Below are 13,505 nucleotides of genomic sequence, written 5' to 3' on the forward strand. Positions count from 1 at the left end.
GTTCTCTCCTCCCGGCTCCGCCCCTCCTGCCTTTCTGGTTGAATATTTATTTTGCTGAACTTTGAACTTCCCTGTAGCTCCTATTTTCTGGATTTCCTGGGGTTCTTTTAGTTTCGAAGTGGTTGTAAATTCCTCCTTAGTCGTGATGGAGACGCAGCGCGCCTGTCTGTGCCTCGGTCCCGGCCGGAGTCTTCTGTCTCCTTGTTTTCTTTGCTCTCGTGTTCCCTCTGAATTAATCTTCATTTCTGAAGTGATCATCTTTCCTCTCTCATCTCTGATTTTTTCCTAGGTCTTTTAAATTTCTGAGTTGTTACCATTCTGATGTGTCATATTCTTCTGAGGCTTTAAGTGTCTTTTACCTCCTCTGAGAATTGTTTTAATACTTTATGGGATTTTGCTTTGATCCTTTCTGTGGCTTATCTTCCTTGAAGTTAGTTTTCCTAAATTCTTACAAAGGAGGCTCATTGAAGCTGGTTTTTGTCACTTCACTGCCCTCTAGAACTGCCTTTTCTACTGTGTTGTGGAGAACAGTACTCAACAAATGGCGCCTTATGTTCCGGGCTCTCCTTGCTCTGTTTCCTTTCCCGCTTTTATCTGGGCTTTCTTTTTCCTTTGTTTTTTCCTTTTTAATTTGGATTCTATACTCAGCGTGGCCTCCTCCAAGGTTAGTGCTTTGACCTAGAAGAGAGTTTGGGCTGGTGAGTTTTAAGGGTTGTTGCCACCCAACTGCTTGACTTCAAACTAGGGGTGTAGCTGTTGATGCTGTATCCCCACCTGGCTGTGTTCTGGGAATTTGGGGGGTATCTTGTCCCCTGGTTTTGTTGTATTTGTTACTCATGCATTTTGCTAACCTAGTTAGTTGCTTTGTGTATTCTTATGAATATATTTGGAGGAAATTCTATAACTGGACCACCTTCGTCTGATAAGAATTATTTCTGTTAGCTGCAATATTTATGAAGTGATTACTGTAGACATTTTTTCCTTGTAAAATATTTAATTTGAACGTGGTTCAGATCTGCATTTTGATAACATATCATCCACACATACTGTTCAGGGAAGATTTATCAAATTAGTAACCGTGGGTTCTTTTCATTTCAGTGAGTCAATGGAAACAGAAGAAAAAACCGGTGGTGCGCCCGCAGGAAAGACACCGGAAGCGGTCAGTGTGCTTTGTGGAGCTGAGGCTGCTGTTTAACCTGCAGTCCCACAGTACATTGTGAATTATTTTACAGTGTTACATACCTGTTTTTATGGAGGTTTATTATTAGGTTTGATACAAAAGTCATTTTCTAAAAATGGATTTTCTATAAAAAGTAGAAGTTTAAAGACTGATTCCAGAAAACACTTACTTAGATGAAATTAAATCTTAAGATTCTTACTAAAGAATGAAATCTACTCAGAATAACTCTGAATTGCCTGTCACAGGGAGAGAAAAAAAGTATGGTCTCTATATAAAGGGCAACTTCTCACAGAAGAGAGCAGTATAATTGTCTTCGTTCTCTTTAGTATTCATGGTGTAAAGAAGAGTTGACTAAGTATTAGAGCAGCAGTATCAATGGAGATAAATTCTTCCTTCATCAGGACTTTGGTCTCTGTTGCTCATATATAAGCTTCAGTTGTTCTTCACCTGGATGAACAGTTTTGTTGATGGCTTGGTAGTTCATGAGATCATATAGATATGTTCGTTAGAGGTTCTTCCGATTTTCTCAGTTTGGATTAGGCAGTTCCTCACTTAAAGTATAAAACTGACTCTAATAAAAGTTTTTCTTAAATATTATCAGTGATTAGTTATTCCTTTACAGCTTGTTTATTTTTAATATTAAAATATTTTATATTTGGAAGCTAGTTCAGAATGAGTTGTATTCTTTCATCAAGCTAGTATCATATCTCCATGGCATCTAATAAATAAATTATACATGAGTTTTCTAGATCCTGCTATTAAAATATGAGTGTTGTATGTATGAACTATGAATTTCACTGATTTTAGCTGTTAAAGTTAGTGTAGTAAATTTTAGTAATACATGAATTTTCATTCTTTGTTTATTTGTTTTGGCAGAGTCCAGAGCCCAAGGATCAGACTTTGAAAATGATTAAAATTTTAAGTGGTGAAATGGCTATTGAGTTACATCTGCAGTTTTTAATACGAAATAATAACACAGATCTCATGATTCTAAAAAACACAAAGGTAGGAAATTCATATATAATAAAGCTTTTTAAAAGTGTTTCTTGTTGAATATAAGTACTTAAGTTTATTTCTTATTGAATTCTTTGTAGCATTTTATTCCTGATTAAGGAAATAAGTTTCTGTAAAAATAACAATGGGAAAAACTGTTAAACTTGTTGAAGAAGAAAGAGTTAATATTGAGTTCCTGTTTTTGTGTTAATCTGTCATTGGGAAGCTTAGTGGATTTGTTTGTTTTTTTTATTTTCTTCTGCTGACTTCTTTTAAAATACGTATTTTATTGATTATGCTATTACAATTGTCTCAATTTTTCTCCCTTTTCCCCCTCTGCCTGGTACCCCCCCCTTCCCTCCAGCAATCTTCCCCCTTAGTTCACGATCATGGGTCATGCATATGAGTTCTTTGGCTTCTCCCTTTCCTATATTATTCTTAACTTCCCCGCGTTGATTTTGTACGAGGCAGTTATGCTTCTTGGTCCCTCTACCATTTCCCCATTTCTCCCGCTTCCCCCTCCCAGCTGATAATCCTCGAAATGATCCCCATACCTATGATTCTGTTCCTGCTCTGGTTGTTTGCTTACTTTTTTAGATTCAGTTGCTAAGAGTTGTTTGTTGCCATTTTAATGTTCACAGTTTTGATCTCTTTTTCTTAAATAAATCCCTTTAACATTCCATGTAATAATGGCTTGGTGAGGATGAATTCTTTTAGCTTTACCTTGTCTGGGAAGCACTTTATCTGCCCTTCCATTCTAAGTGATAGCTTTGCTGGATAGAGTAGTCTTGGTTGTAGGTCCTTGCTTTTCATCACATTGAATATTTCTTGCCAGTCCCTTCTTGCCTGCAAAGTTTCTTTTGAGACATTAGTTAATAGTCTGTCTTATGGGAACTCCTTTGTAGTTAACTGCTTTTCTCTTATTGCTTTTAAGATTCTCTTTATCTTTCTTTTTTTAATTTAATCTTTATTGTATATTTTTCCATTTCTATTTAGTCCCCTTATACCTCCCTTCCCCCATCTCTCTTTATCTTTAAATTTGACATTTTAGTTATAATGTGTCTTGGTGTGATCCTCTTTGGGACCAACTTGTTTGGGACTCTCTGCTTCTTAGACTTGGTATGTCTATTTCCTTCACCAGATTAGGGAAGATTTCTTTCATTATTTTTTCAAATAAGTTTTCAATTTCTTGGTCTTCCTCTTCTCCTTCTGGCACCCCTATGATTCGGATGTTGGTACATTTGGAAATGTCCTAGAGAGTCCTTACACTATCCTTGCTTTTTAATATTTTTTCTTCTTTTTGCTGTTCTGGTTAAATGCTTATTTCTTTCTTACGTTCCAATCCCAGCTTCCTCCACCATATGTGAGTGCAGTACCGTCTGTTCAGCCACCGTCTCTCTGCGCCTCTCCACCTGTGTCCACAACCCTGCCCCTCCTGCCCGTCTGGGTGAATGTGGCTTTTTTACATCCTTGGTTGTTGGACTTCTTACAGCTCTATTTTTTGTCAGTTCTGGGTGTTATTTGTTTTGAGATCTAGTTGTAATCCTTCTGTGGTTGCACAAGGTGAAGCATGTCTCCCTGTCCCTCCATCTTGACCAGAAGTCCTTTAGCTAACTTTTTGTCTTAATACATACATGTAGCATTTGGACAAATAGCACTCTCAGTACATTGATATAGTTTGTCTGGTTTCCCACTGATTTTAAGCTTGTGAACAGAGGTTCTTATCATTGTAACTCCTGTTGGGATACTGATCACAACAATTATTAACATTAATTTTAATTGTTGAACAGGTAGTATATTTACCTGCTTCAAAAAAATGTTTGATTATGAAAAGATATATAGCACAAAAAATCTTCCTTCCCTCTTATTTACCCAGTACCTTTTTCCTAGTCATTTTTTTTTAATTTGTACACTATTCCATTGCTAAACAGTTGTTTGATTGAAGCATATGTAATAATGCTTCTCCAAACTTTTAATACAATTTTACGAATGACAGAAAGACACAGAATTACATAATTAGCTGTTACGACAATTGTTTGAAACTAAGCCTTATAATACAGTCTTATTTAAAAATACACAGCTACTTTGCTATCTGCCTGAGGCGCGGTGCCCAAAGAGGCTCAGCAGTGCTCCTCCAGGTACACAGCACCCTGAGGACCTTGGGCTTGGAGAAATGGCGAGTTAAACTGTTCAGAAACCAAAAACTAAAATATCTGCAGCCTAAATTAACCTACCTAAACTCTTAATGACCTCAAGTTAAAACCACAAATAAAGCTCAATTTGACTTGCTTGTTTTTTATCTTTGTAATAAAGAAATAGCCAAGATCCATTACTTATGTATCAGTTCAGGTTATTCATGTTTTACCACAAAACAAGGACTCTGGTTGTGTGTTCATAGGTGAATACTTAAGAGTATGTGTGAATTCTCTGCCAGTGATAAAAATCTTCTTGTTTTTGTAAGGATGCAGTACGGAATTCTGTATGTCACACAGCAACTGTTATAGCAAACTCTTTTATGCATTGTGGGACTACCAGCGACCAGTTTCTTAGGTAAATATACTTGAAAGTTTCCACTTTGTACAACCATCTTTAACAGTCTCTGCTCACATTGTTATATGGATGTGGAGAACTTCCCCTGCCTGCCAGTCCTGAGTTTTTAATTTTATTTTTGTTATTTTATTTTATTTTTATTGCGTATGTCTACTTGTTTTAAGGCAAAATTAATTCTCTTCATATTTGGTTTGAATATCAGCTTTTGAGTGAAATTATTAAGCTCAGAAATTTAATACAGTTCTGCTTTTGTTCATAGTGGATTTACATATTATGCATTTTTTAAAGTCCTCAAAATATTAAGAACAACTTATGAGGTAAAATACAATCAGCAGTAATTTGAGATCCATCAAGTGAAATGATTTGTTATATTTCAAGGTAAATTTTTAATGCTTTGACTTTAGTACTTTAAAAAGCTTTATGGAATTTGTTTCAATAGTATTGCTTAATTTTCTTTTCTTACAGAGATAACTTGGAATGGTTGGCCAGAGCCACTAACTGGGCAAAATTTACAGCTACAGCCAGTTTGGGTGTAATTCACAAGGTAATATAACCGATCAGTGTGAAGAGGCATCAGAACAGAGCTATTTTTCTGAAGTTAATAAAAAATGAAAGTTTACTATAATTCATTGACAGGTCCATTTTGTTAAAGCTGTCCTCTTATAGGTAAGGATAAAGTAATATATTAAAGTACGTATATATGTGCTTATTTTTAATAAAAGGTAGAAGTCCTTTTCCTGTGAAGACTCTCTGAGCCATTTCTCAAAGGATGAGCTGAAATAAGTCATTTGCTTCGCCTGAGATGAATTGGGGAAATGTTATAAAACAAGGGGAAAAGGGAAGCACTTGTTTCTAACTAAGCAGGAGGTGACTTGAGTCTCCTAAAGGCTCTTCTCTTGTTCCAGTGATAAAGTTGTATGAGAGCCCCACCTCCTCCTCCTCTTCCAGCGAGTGGACATGCTGGAGAAAAGCAATACTCATAGAAGATGTTAGGTCTTCTTTTTGCTGTCTCTTACTGACACCTTTGTTGTGGCTCCAATTTACAGGGTCATGAGAAAGAAGCATTACAGTTAATGGCAACCTATCTCCCCAAGGACACCTCTCCAGGATCGGCCTATCAGGAAGGTGGCGGTCTCTATGCATTAGGTCTCATTCACGCCAATCATGGCGGTGATATAATTGACTATCTGCTTAACCAGCTTAAGAATGCCAGCAACGATGTAAGTGTTAGAACGGAACACTAGATTTCCATTAGTTAAGAGTTCAGGAGAACATTATACTTGCCAGATTTAGTGAATAGAAATTTTGTTATATTTGGGAACTCGCAAAACAATACTGTTCTCATAGAATTTTTTTCCTAAAAGATAATTTCCTTTCCTTCTCTTTAAGCTAAAATGATGCTTCTCAATCCTTTAAATCGGGTAACAAGCAAAATAAAGTACTTGGTATTTGCAAAATACACATTGCATTCCTACGTTTTATAGTCTTGTAATGTTATAAGTGACCTTAGTGATTATTTAGTCTAATTCTATCATTTTAGAGGAAACCAAGGCCCAAAGAAATTGCATATACTCTCTTGGCAACCAGAACTTTTGCTTGTTTTGATCTTTGGTAAGTTTTAAAATGTAAACTCTTGGAAAAACTTTCGTAGCCCTATCTTATTTTAACATACCGTGAAATAGGGCTTTGGACTCCAACATTTATGTTCCAATAGGCTTTTAGGGAAGTAGCTGAGTCAGCCAAAAGACCTTCATCCTACTTCAGTGAAAAGGTTCGAGGCCAATAGAAACCTCTGTCCCGGCTAGTAAGCCCCCAGCCACAGGTCTTATCTGCATTTCCGCATACCTTTACCTCATTTCCTCTGGTCTCAGGTAAAAACTTCCTTATCAGGCAAGGCTTTTGGTTGCCAGCAACCCACCTCTGAGTAACTTAAGCAAGGAGTTTATTGGAAGTAGCTTCTGTAATCAAAGGAGAAGCTGATGGACCACTTCTCCCCAAGGTTAAGAGCCAGGGCAGTCCTAGGGATTTCGATAACAGGCACTAATGGAATTTCCTCTTCAGGCCCTACTGGCAGGATGAGTGAGCTGAATGTGTTTGGTCCTTGGGTCATTCCACTTAAGGAAGATTAAAATTCCAGAGGCGCGTCCGGCCTCTCTTGGGTCGTAGGCCAACACCTTGGCTAGAGGAAGGTGGCAGCTCCTTAAATGACAGTCCCACCAGAACTAATCAGTGAGGGAGGAGTATTCTTCAAGCAAGATTGGGGTGCTGTCACCAACAAAAGGATACCGTGCACTCAGAAATGACAGATGACCAACTGTCCTTCAAGTTGGGACCAACTTTTGCTCTTGATTTCATTTTCTCCCGCTTTATTCACAACCATGTTCCACTGGAAACATCTCCCTGCTCTTCAGCCACCCTCTCTGCTGCCTCCCCTGGAGCCCAGAAGCATGTGCAGGCCTCGCCTGTCCTGACAGCGTCCCTGGCACTCGCTTCTTCCCCTCGGTTGCTGTCATCTTCCTCCTCATCTTCCTGCAGGGAGAGCTGTGGTCTCTCGCCCCTTTTCTTTCCTTTTATTCAATTCTCAACTCTTGCATCAGCAAGCACCACTCTTTTTTTCTTTCTTTTCTTTCTTTCTTTCTTTTAACGCTTCTTTTGAAAGCGAAATTGCCAAGGTTACCACTGGCCTACTGATTATCAATCCTTTGATCCTTCTAACTAGGCTCACTGCTCTCCATATTTAATATTAAAACATCCTTTGAAATTAGAACAAAAGCTTGGATTTTAAGTACATGTACCAAATCAATGGCGGCCATGCTTTCTCCCCAGATCGTCCGACATGGTGGCAGTCTGGGCCTTGGTTTGGCTGCCATGGGGACCGCACGCCAGGATGTGTATGATTTGCTAAAAACAAACCTTTATCAGGATGATGCTGTGACAGGTAATAAGTGATTCTTTCTAAAGATGACAAATTTTAGGATTACTTATGTAACTGTAATATTTACTACCCACCTATCATTTATAGCCTCTTAAACATCTAATGGATTTCTCTACTTGAAGAGGGAGTGGGTTTTTTCCCAATTGTCATACTTATAAAAACATGTTTTGTGATATACAGGCTTTAAAAAATGGTATATTCTGTGCATCTCTTTATATAACTGACTTCTGTAAATAGAAATTTATTAGTGGCTTACTTGTATCATGGGGCTATCCATACTACTTGGTGATAATGTAGAAAAAACGTCATAATGACTCCTTTGAAATTAACACAGGATTCTATGGCGCCTCCAGTCAAGATTTAAAAGGAGAACAGCTATAAATATATGGATGTACTTGCACAGAAAATACCCTCCTTTTTATCAGATGGTTTGAAAAAATGCTTTCAGAAGCTAATGGTTGTTTGGATAGTTGAGGCTAATATGCCACTTCCAATAGTATATGTTTTATTGAGTTTACAGACATGACCCTTATTCTTTATTATTTTCCTTTTTACTCAATAGGGGAAGCAGCTGGCCTGGCCCTAGGTTTGGTTATGTTGGGCTCTAAAAATGCCCAGGCTATTGAGGACATGGTCGGCTATGCACAAGAAACTCAACATGAGAAGATTCTGCGTGGTCTTGCAGTGGGCATTGCACTAGTAATGTATGGGAGGATGGAAGAGGCTGATGCTCTCATTGAATCTCTGTGCCGTGATAAGGTGAATTACACATTATTGATCTTCTTCTCCCTGTACTCCGTACTTCCAGTTATCGCCACCATTTATAAAACACTTAGTAGCTTCATTGGAAAAGATCTCTGTTCTCCTCAGAATAGCTAGCTACATTTGTTGATAAAACTTTTCACAAGATACTTAAAACCTAACAAAATTTAGAAAAGAAAAGCACTGATTGAAAAATGTGAATAGGAGTAATTTGAGGATTTTAAATGTAATGAGGACTTCAGATCAGTGATTTTCAGATAAGGAGATTCAGAAAAGTTTTTGAAATTTACAAGTTGATTTTTTTTGGAAATAGTGTTTTTGGAATGATTTCATAATCATTTAATAAGATATAGTTTTTTCATAAAAAAATAGTGCCAGCTATGGCTGGTGTGGCTCAGTGGATTGAGTACCGGCCTGTGAACCAAAGGGTCACCGGTTCGATTCCCAGTCAGGGCACATGCCTGGGGTGTGGGCCAGATCCCCAGTCAGGGGCACGCAAGAGGCAACCACACGTTCACGTTTCTCTCCCTCTCTTTCTCCTTCCCTACCCCTCTTTCTATAAATAAATAAAATCTTTAAGAAAAAAATAGTGCTAATCTGTATTTACTTATTTGGATGAGGTTTTTTTCCATTGCCTTTTGTTTACTTTTTATAGTTGTATTGGTTATTATAAGTAGTCAGTGGTAGTAATGTCCTCTATAATCTGATTTAAAAACCCACTGCTATAACCTACTCATAAACTACTAATTATTTATTCAGCTATCAGACCTCTATATCTCTTCCACTCAGTGTTCAGGGCCCAAGAATTAATTAAATGATAAAGCAAAAGCAAGTTAGAATGTAGAATAGAAGCAAGCTTCTTTGTTGTTCGATTGATAAATGGAAGTTGAGTGTAACAGGGCAATAGGTATTGATATTGAGTGTATACTTCCTGAAATGTGTGAGGCAGGACAGGCATATTGCACAGAATGTTGGGAATTGCAAGTCATTAGTTCCTCTCATGTTAGTCGTATTTCCCCATTCATTTAGAAAATATCAACCACAAAAGAGTTCTTAAGTTCTGTCTTTTTTTATTTGTTTGTTTTAACCTAAAATGAACTCTCCCAGTGCATGCAACTGTGCCCTTTAGTCTGTAGAAGTGACTGTTTGCAATGGTAAGTTGATGACTGATGTTGAATTTTTTTCTTAGGACCCGATTCTTCGACGATCTGGAATGTATACCGTAGCCATGGCTTACTGTGGCTCAGGTAACAACAAAGCTATCCGACGCCTGCTACACGTTGCTGTAAGTACTGTGGCCTTTGTTGGGGATAGGGTGGAGGGGAAAACTTGCAGACGGGCCCTAAGTATTTAGGCGAGTGCAGCCCCCACGCCCACATGACAGCTCCCTGTGGTTTCAGGTTCAGGTTCTCATTCATAGGGCACGGCAGCCATAGCCTAGTGCCAGGGGCACTTAGCTTTTCACAGGGATGTGGCACGGGATAACAGTACGTCAGTGTGCACGAAGGAGCAAAGTCACTCGGGTGCAGCTTCGGAAAGCCTACTGCAGGGGTCGCCGTCCCTGTAAGAGACGAGACCACGGGGGGTTGTGCAGCCACCCGAGGACTGGGCAATCTAAGAACAATAGGAGCTTCTTTCTACAGCCTGTGAAGTTCGCTTTCAGGTGCCCCCAAGGGACATGGTCTGTTCCAAGAGCCTTTTCCTTACCTGTGTGAGGTAAGCCAGTGCCCGTGTTTTCCAAGAGCCTTCGTCCACTCAGTCCCCCTAAACCAGATACAGCTTATCCACAATAAATGCCGTGGCCTGTACCGCAGTGGGCTTTCCACGCGCGCCTTTGCTCAGTAGGTTTCTACCCTGCGGTGCTGGGAGAGGGTAAGCCCAGGGCATCCTCCCTGGCGGCGAGGGTTAAACTGTCACTGACTCCTTCCCGTGTTATTTATATTCCACAGGACTTATTTGTAATTTACCCTTTATCCGTGCAGAATGTGGTACATTCTAAACACTGGTATTTTGCATGAACCTTAGGACATAAGATTTTGAAAATAGCATTGAAGGAACAGTTAGATTTTCAGTGTAGCTCACAGAAGCCACAATGCAGCTGAAACAGTCTTTCTTAGAAGTGGCCCTGAATCTTAATTATCACTGAGTTTTAAAACTTCTAAGCCCTGAAATGAAGACATTCTCAGATGAGTTTCTGAATTAGAGAGAGACATTCTAATAAAGGAATAACATACTAATGAGGTCTAATTTACCTTTGAATGATGTGGGCCTCATACCGGTTTTCTCTGGTAATGAGATACATGGTGCAATGGAATCCTTTAAATTTTTTCCTAGGTAAGCGATGTTAATGACGACGTCAGAAGGGCAGCAGTAGAATCACTTGGGTTCATTCTATTCAGGTAATAATTTCGAACTTCCAATTCTATTTATATGTCATTTTTTCTTATAATAAGTAACTAAACAGAAGCTCAAATATCTGAGGAATAAGTAGATCTAGGTTCATCTGAGTGAGGACCATTTAACAGTAAGATTAGTACCCTTCACCTGAAAAAGAAGCACGTATAAGTATGTCCTGTGATTCTGACAACCTATTTGAGGAATAATAGAATGACTATTATTTCTCTTTATTCATAATGTTTCTGCTCACCAGTTTTTAAGTCTGGGTAGCACCTTCGTACTCCGCTTTCCATGTATATTGGTCATTCAGATGAGATGCTCTCTCTTACATGGGTTTGTAGCACTCTTAGAAGATTTTCATGAAAATAAAAGGTAATAGGCTTTGTTTAAATGCAGAAGGGCAGAAAATTTGCAGTTATTAAGATATTACTTTGGACTTGAGGATTTGGAGATACCCTTGGCAGTAGAGTATAGCTGTGATTAAGTGGACACACTCTGAATCCTGTATTGAATCCTGCTCTGCCACTCATTAGCGGAGCAACTTCTGGCTTGTATCTTAGCCTCCTAGAGCCTCAGATTCCTTGGCTGTGAAATGGGTATGTATTAGTACTTATTTGAGAACAGTGGTTTTTGATAATTATCTAAAGCCTTTAGGACAGATTCTGGCAATTGTAAGTGATGTTTAAATGTGTGTTAGTGGTCGTTTGAGCAGTGTTTGTAGATGCAGTAGAACTTCTCCCAGTAGTTCTCATGGTCTGCTTGGCGCCGATCTCCAATACCACTGTTTGTTTTAACTTAAAATACAATAAAGAGAAATTTAAAGTACTTCTCAGGCTTTATTTGGACACTGCTTGTTATAGCTTATTTGTGATGAAATTATACCATAACAAAATTTTACAAGGTCCATGTTAGATGAGTCAAGTGTCTCATGTTCTTTTAATGTCCGGTATAAATTTTCAGCCGTGAGTTCCTGGGAGTGAGCCTTTCTTGTAAGGCTTATGGCATAACTCAGCAAACACTTACTGAACGTCTGTCCGCGTGGATGATGATAGGATCTTCTCCCTTATGTCCCAGAGGGGAAGCCATCCAGTGGCTGCAGGCTAGAAAACACTTTCTTCCTGTTGTGGATAAAACCGTTGAGTAACACAGCAGGGCCCAGACCCGTGTGGCACGCTGGCTGGTCTCTCGTTGTGCCGGTCAGTTTTGTTGAATGGGGTTGCCCACCAAGTATCAGTGTTCATCCTGTTCTCCGCTGACCCCCGTTTGTGCGCCTGGCTCACAGAGGCACCAGCGTGCCTCCACCCCACTCTGAGGACGAAGTGGTACGCAGGGCTGCTGGCCTGTGCCCCCAGAGCAGGGTGTGTGCTTGGTCGCTTGTTGTTTCTTTGCACATCAGGCCACGTGGCAGGTGTTCCCTGACTGCTCTTCTAAGATCTGACAAAACCTGTGTAGGTTTAGCCAGGCTACGTTTTTCCAAAAGACCTGCAACACACTGCACAATTTTAACTTTTCAAATCCTCTTTCTTGAAAAGGTTCTTTCTGAACTCCGGCATATTTTATTCAGCCACTTACAGTCCTTTGTGTACCTTTGCCATTTTCGGTTTTTCCTCAGATTCCATAATGACGTTGACGGGTTCTGAGATCTCAGGCAGGAGGGTCATTCAGCGGAGGGACTGGAACTCGTTTGAGCAGCCCTTCTAGTCACCTGCTTTGCATTTTGATCCGTCTTCACATTACTTGCTATCTTTCTGGTCTAAAAGTCATTCTTCTGAGAGAAAGCTGGAAGAATTAAAACGGAAGTTGAATGCTGTGTTCCTTGTCACCTTCCGTCCATCACTCTAGCCAAGCTGTGGCCCTCACCTTCCCATATGTTTGCTCTGGGGTTAGACACAGTTGAAAAGCCAAAAACAAGTGATCTTATTACTGCCAGCCAGAGAGGTTTGGATTTTTAAAAAGTATTTTAGCAGGGAACTAGGTCATTTGAGTATGGGAAGTATATCTTCCAGGTGTGCTCTTAGCAACAGTTGACTTACATAAAGAATCCTACTCATGATAGTCTCTTTGTTTCTTGTCGGCTGTTAATTCTCCCGAGAGGGACTTTATATTCATGTTGTGTAAATCAGTGACCTAATGTGCAGATTCTGCCACAGAGGAGGTTGATAAGATCATTGAAAACTTTCTCATTTCTTTTTTAGCCTGATTGATCTTTGCTCTCAAACGAACAAAGTTCACTTTGCCCTTGTAGTTCCGGTAGCTCACACAGGCGCTAAGTTCCCAGTGTCAGCAGCAGGTGTCTCCCACGAGCTGCTTTTAGGCTTTGCTGAGATCCCCTAGGTTAGCCAGGTCCAGCTGATGAGGTGTTTGTGTGCTCATTGTGTGTGTGTGTGTGTGTGTGTGTGTGTGTGTGTGTGTGTGTGTGTGTGTTTAAAGCACATACACAAATTTGGAGTCAATATAGAGCATGTGAGAAGGTGGTCCTTTTACTCTGGATTGTCTTGTCTAGGGGTAGATCTTACAGTGTGACTGCTGTTTCTAGTATTTAGATTTCCAGAAACAATTATAGATGCCTTCCGACACATAAGATACAGTTTGAAATGCTATTAGTGATATCTGGAAGCTTAATCTTACAACATTTGGCAAGACTATATATATTTATGTGTGTATATATATATTTAGAATATAAATACT

The 13,505-nt window shown here is 39.3% G+C and overlaps 1 protein-coding gene across 1 annotated transcript in view; it reads left to right on the forward strand.

Moving 5' to 3' along the window:
- Positions 1–13,505, forward strand: part of PSMD1 (proteasome 26S subunit, non-ATPase 1) — a 79,976-nt gene that overhangs the window by 15,742 nt on the left and 50,729 nt on the right. Inside the window, exons 8-16 of the mRNA XM_090284934.1 lie at positions 1,099–1,159; positions 2,057–2,185; positions 4,635–4,723; positions 5,189–5,267; positions 5,770–5,943; positions 7,550–7,661; positions 8,221–8,417; positions 9,610–9,705; positions 10,755–10,819. Coding sequence (XP_090141060.1) covers positions 1,099–1,159; positions 2,057–2,185; positions 4,635–4,723; positions 5,189–5,267; positions 5,770–5,943; positions 7,550–7,661; positions 8,221–8,417; positions 9,610–9,705; positions 10,755–10,819 — 1,002 coding nt within the window. The remainder of the gene's footprint in view (positions 1–1,098; positions 1,160–2,056; positions 2,186–4,634; positions 4,724–5,188; positions 5,268–5,769; positions 5,944–7,549; positions 7,662–8,220; positions 8,418–9,609; positions 9,706–10,754; positions 10,820–13,505) is intronic.

The sequence above is a fragment of the Furipterus horrens genome, unplaced genomic scaffold (genome assembly GCF_987537825.1).
Source record: "Furipterus horrens unplaced genomic scaffold, mFurHor1.1.pri manual_scaffold_1, whole genome shotgun sequence".
NCBI lineage: Eukaryota > Metazoa > Chordata > Mammalia > Chiroptera > Furipteridae > Furipterus > Furipterus horrens.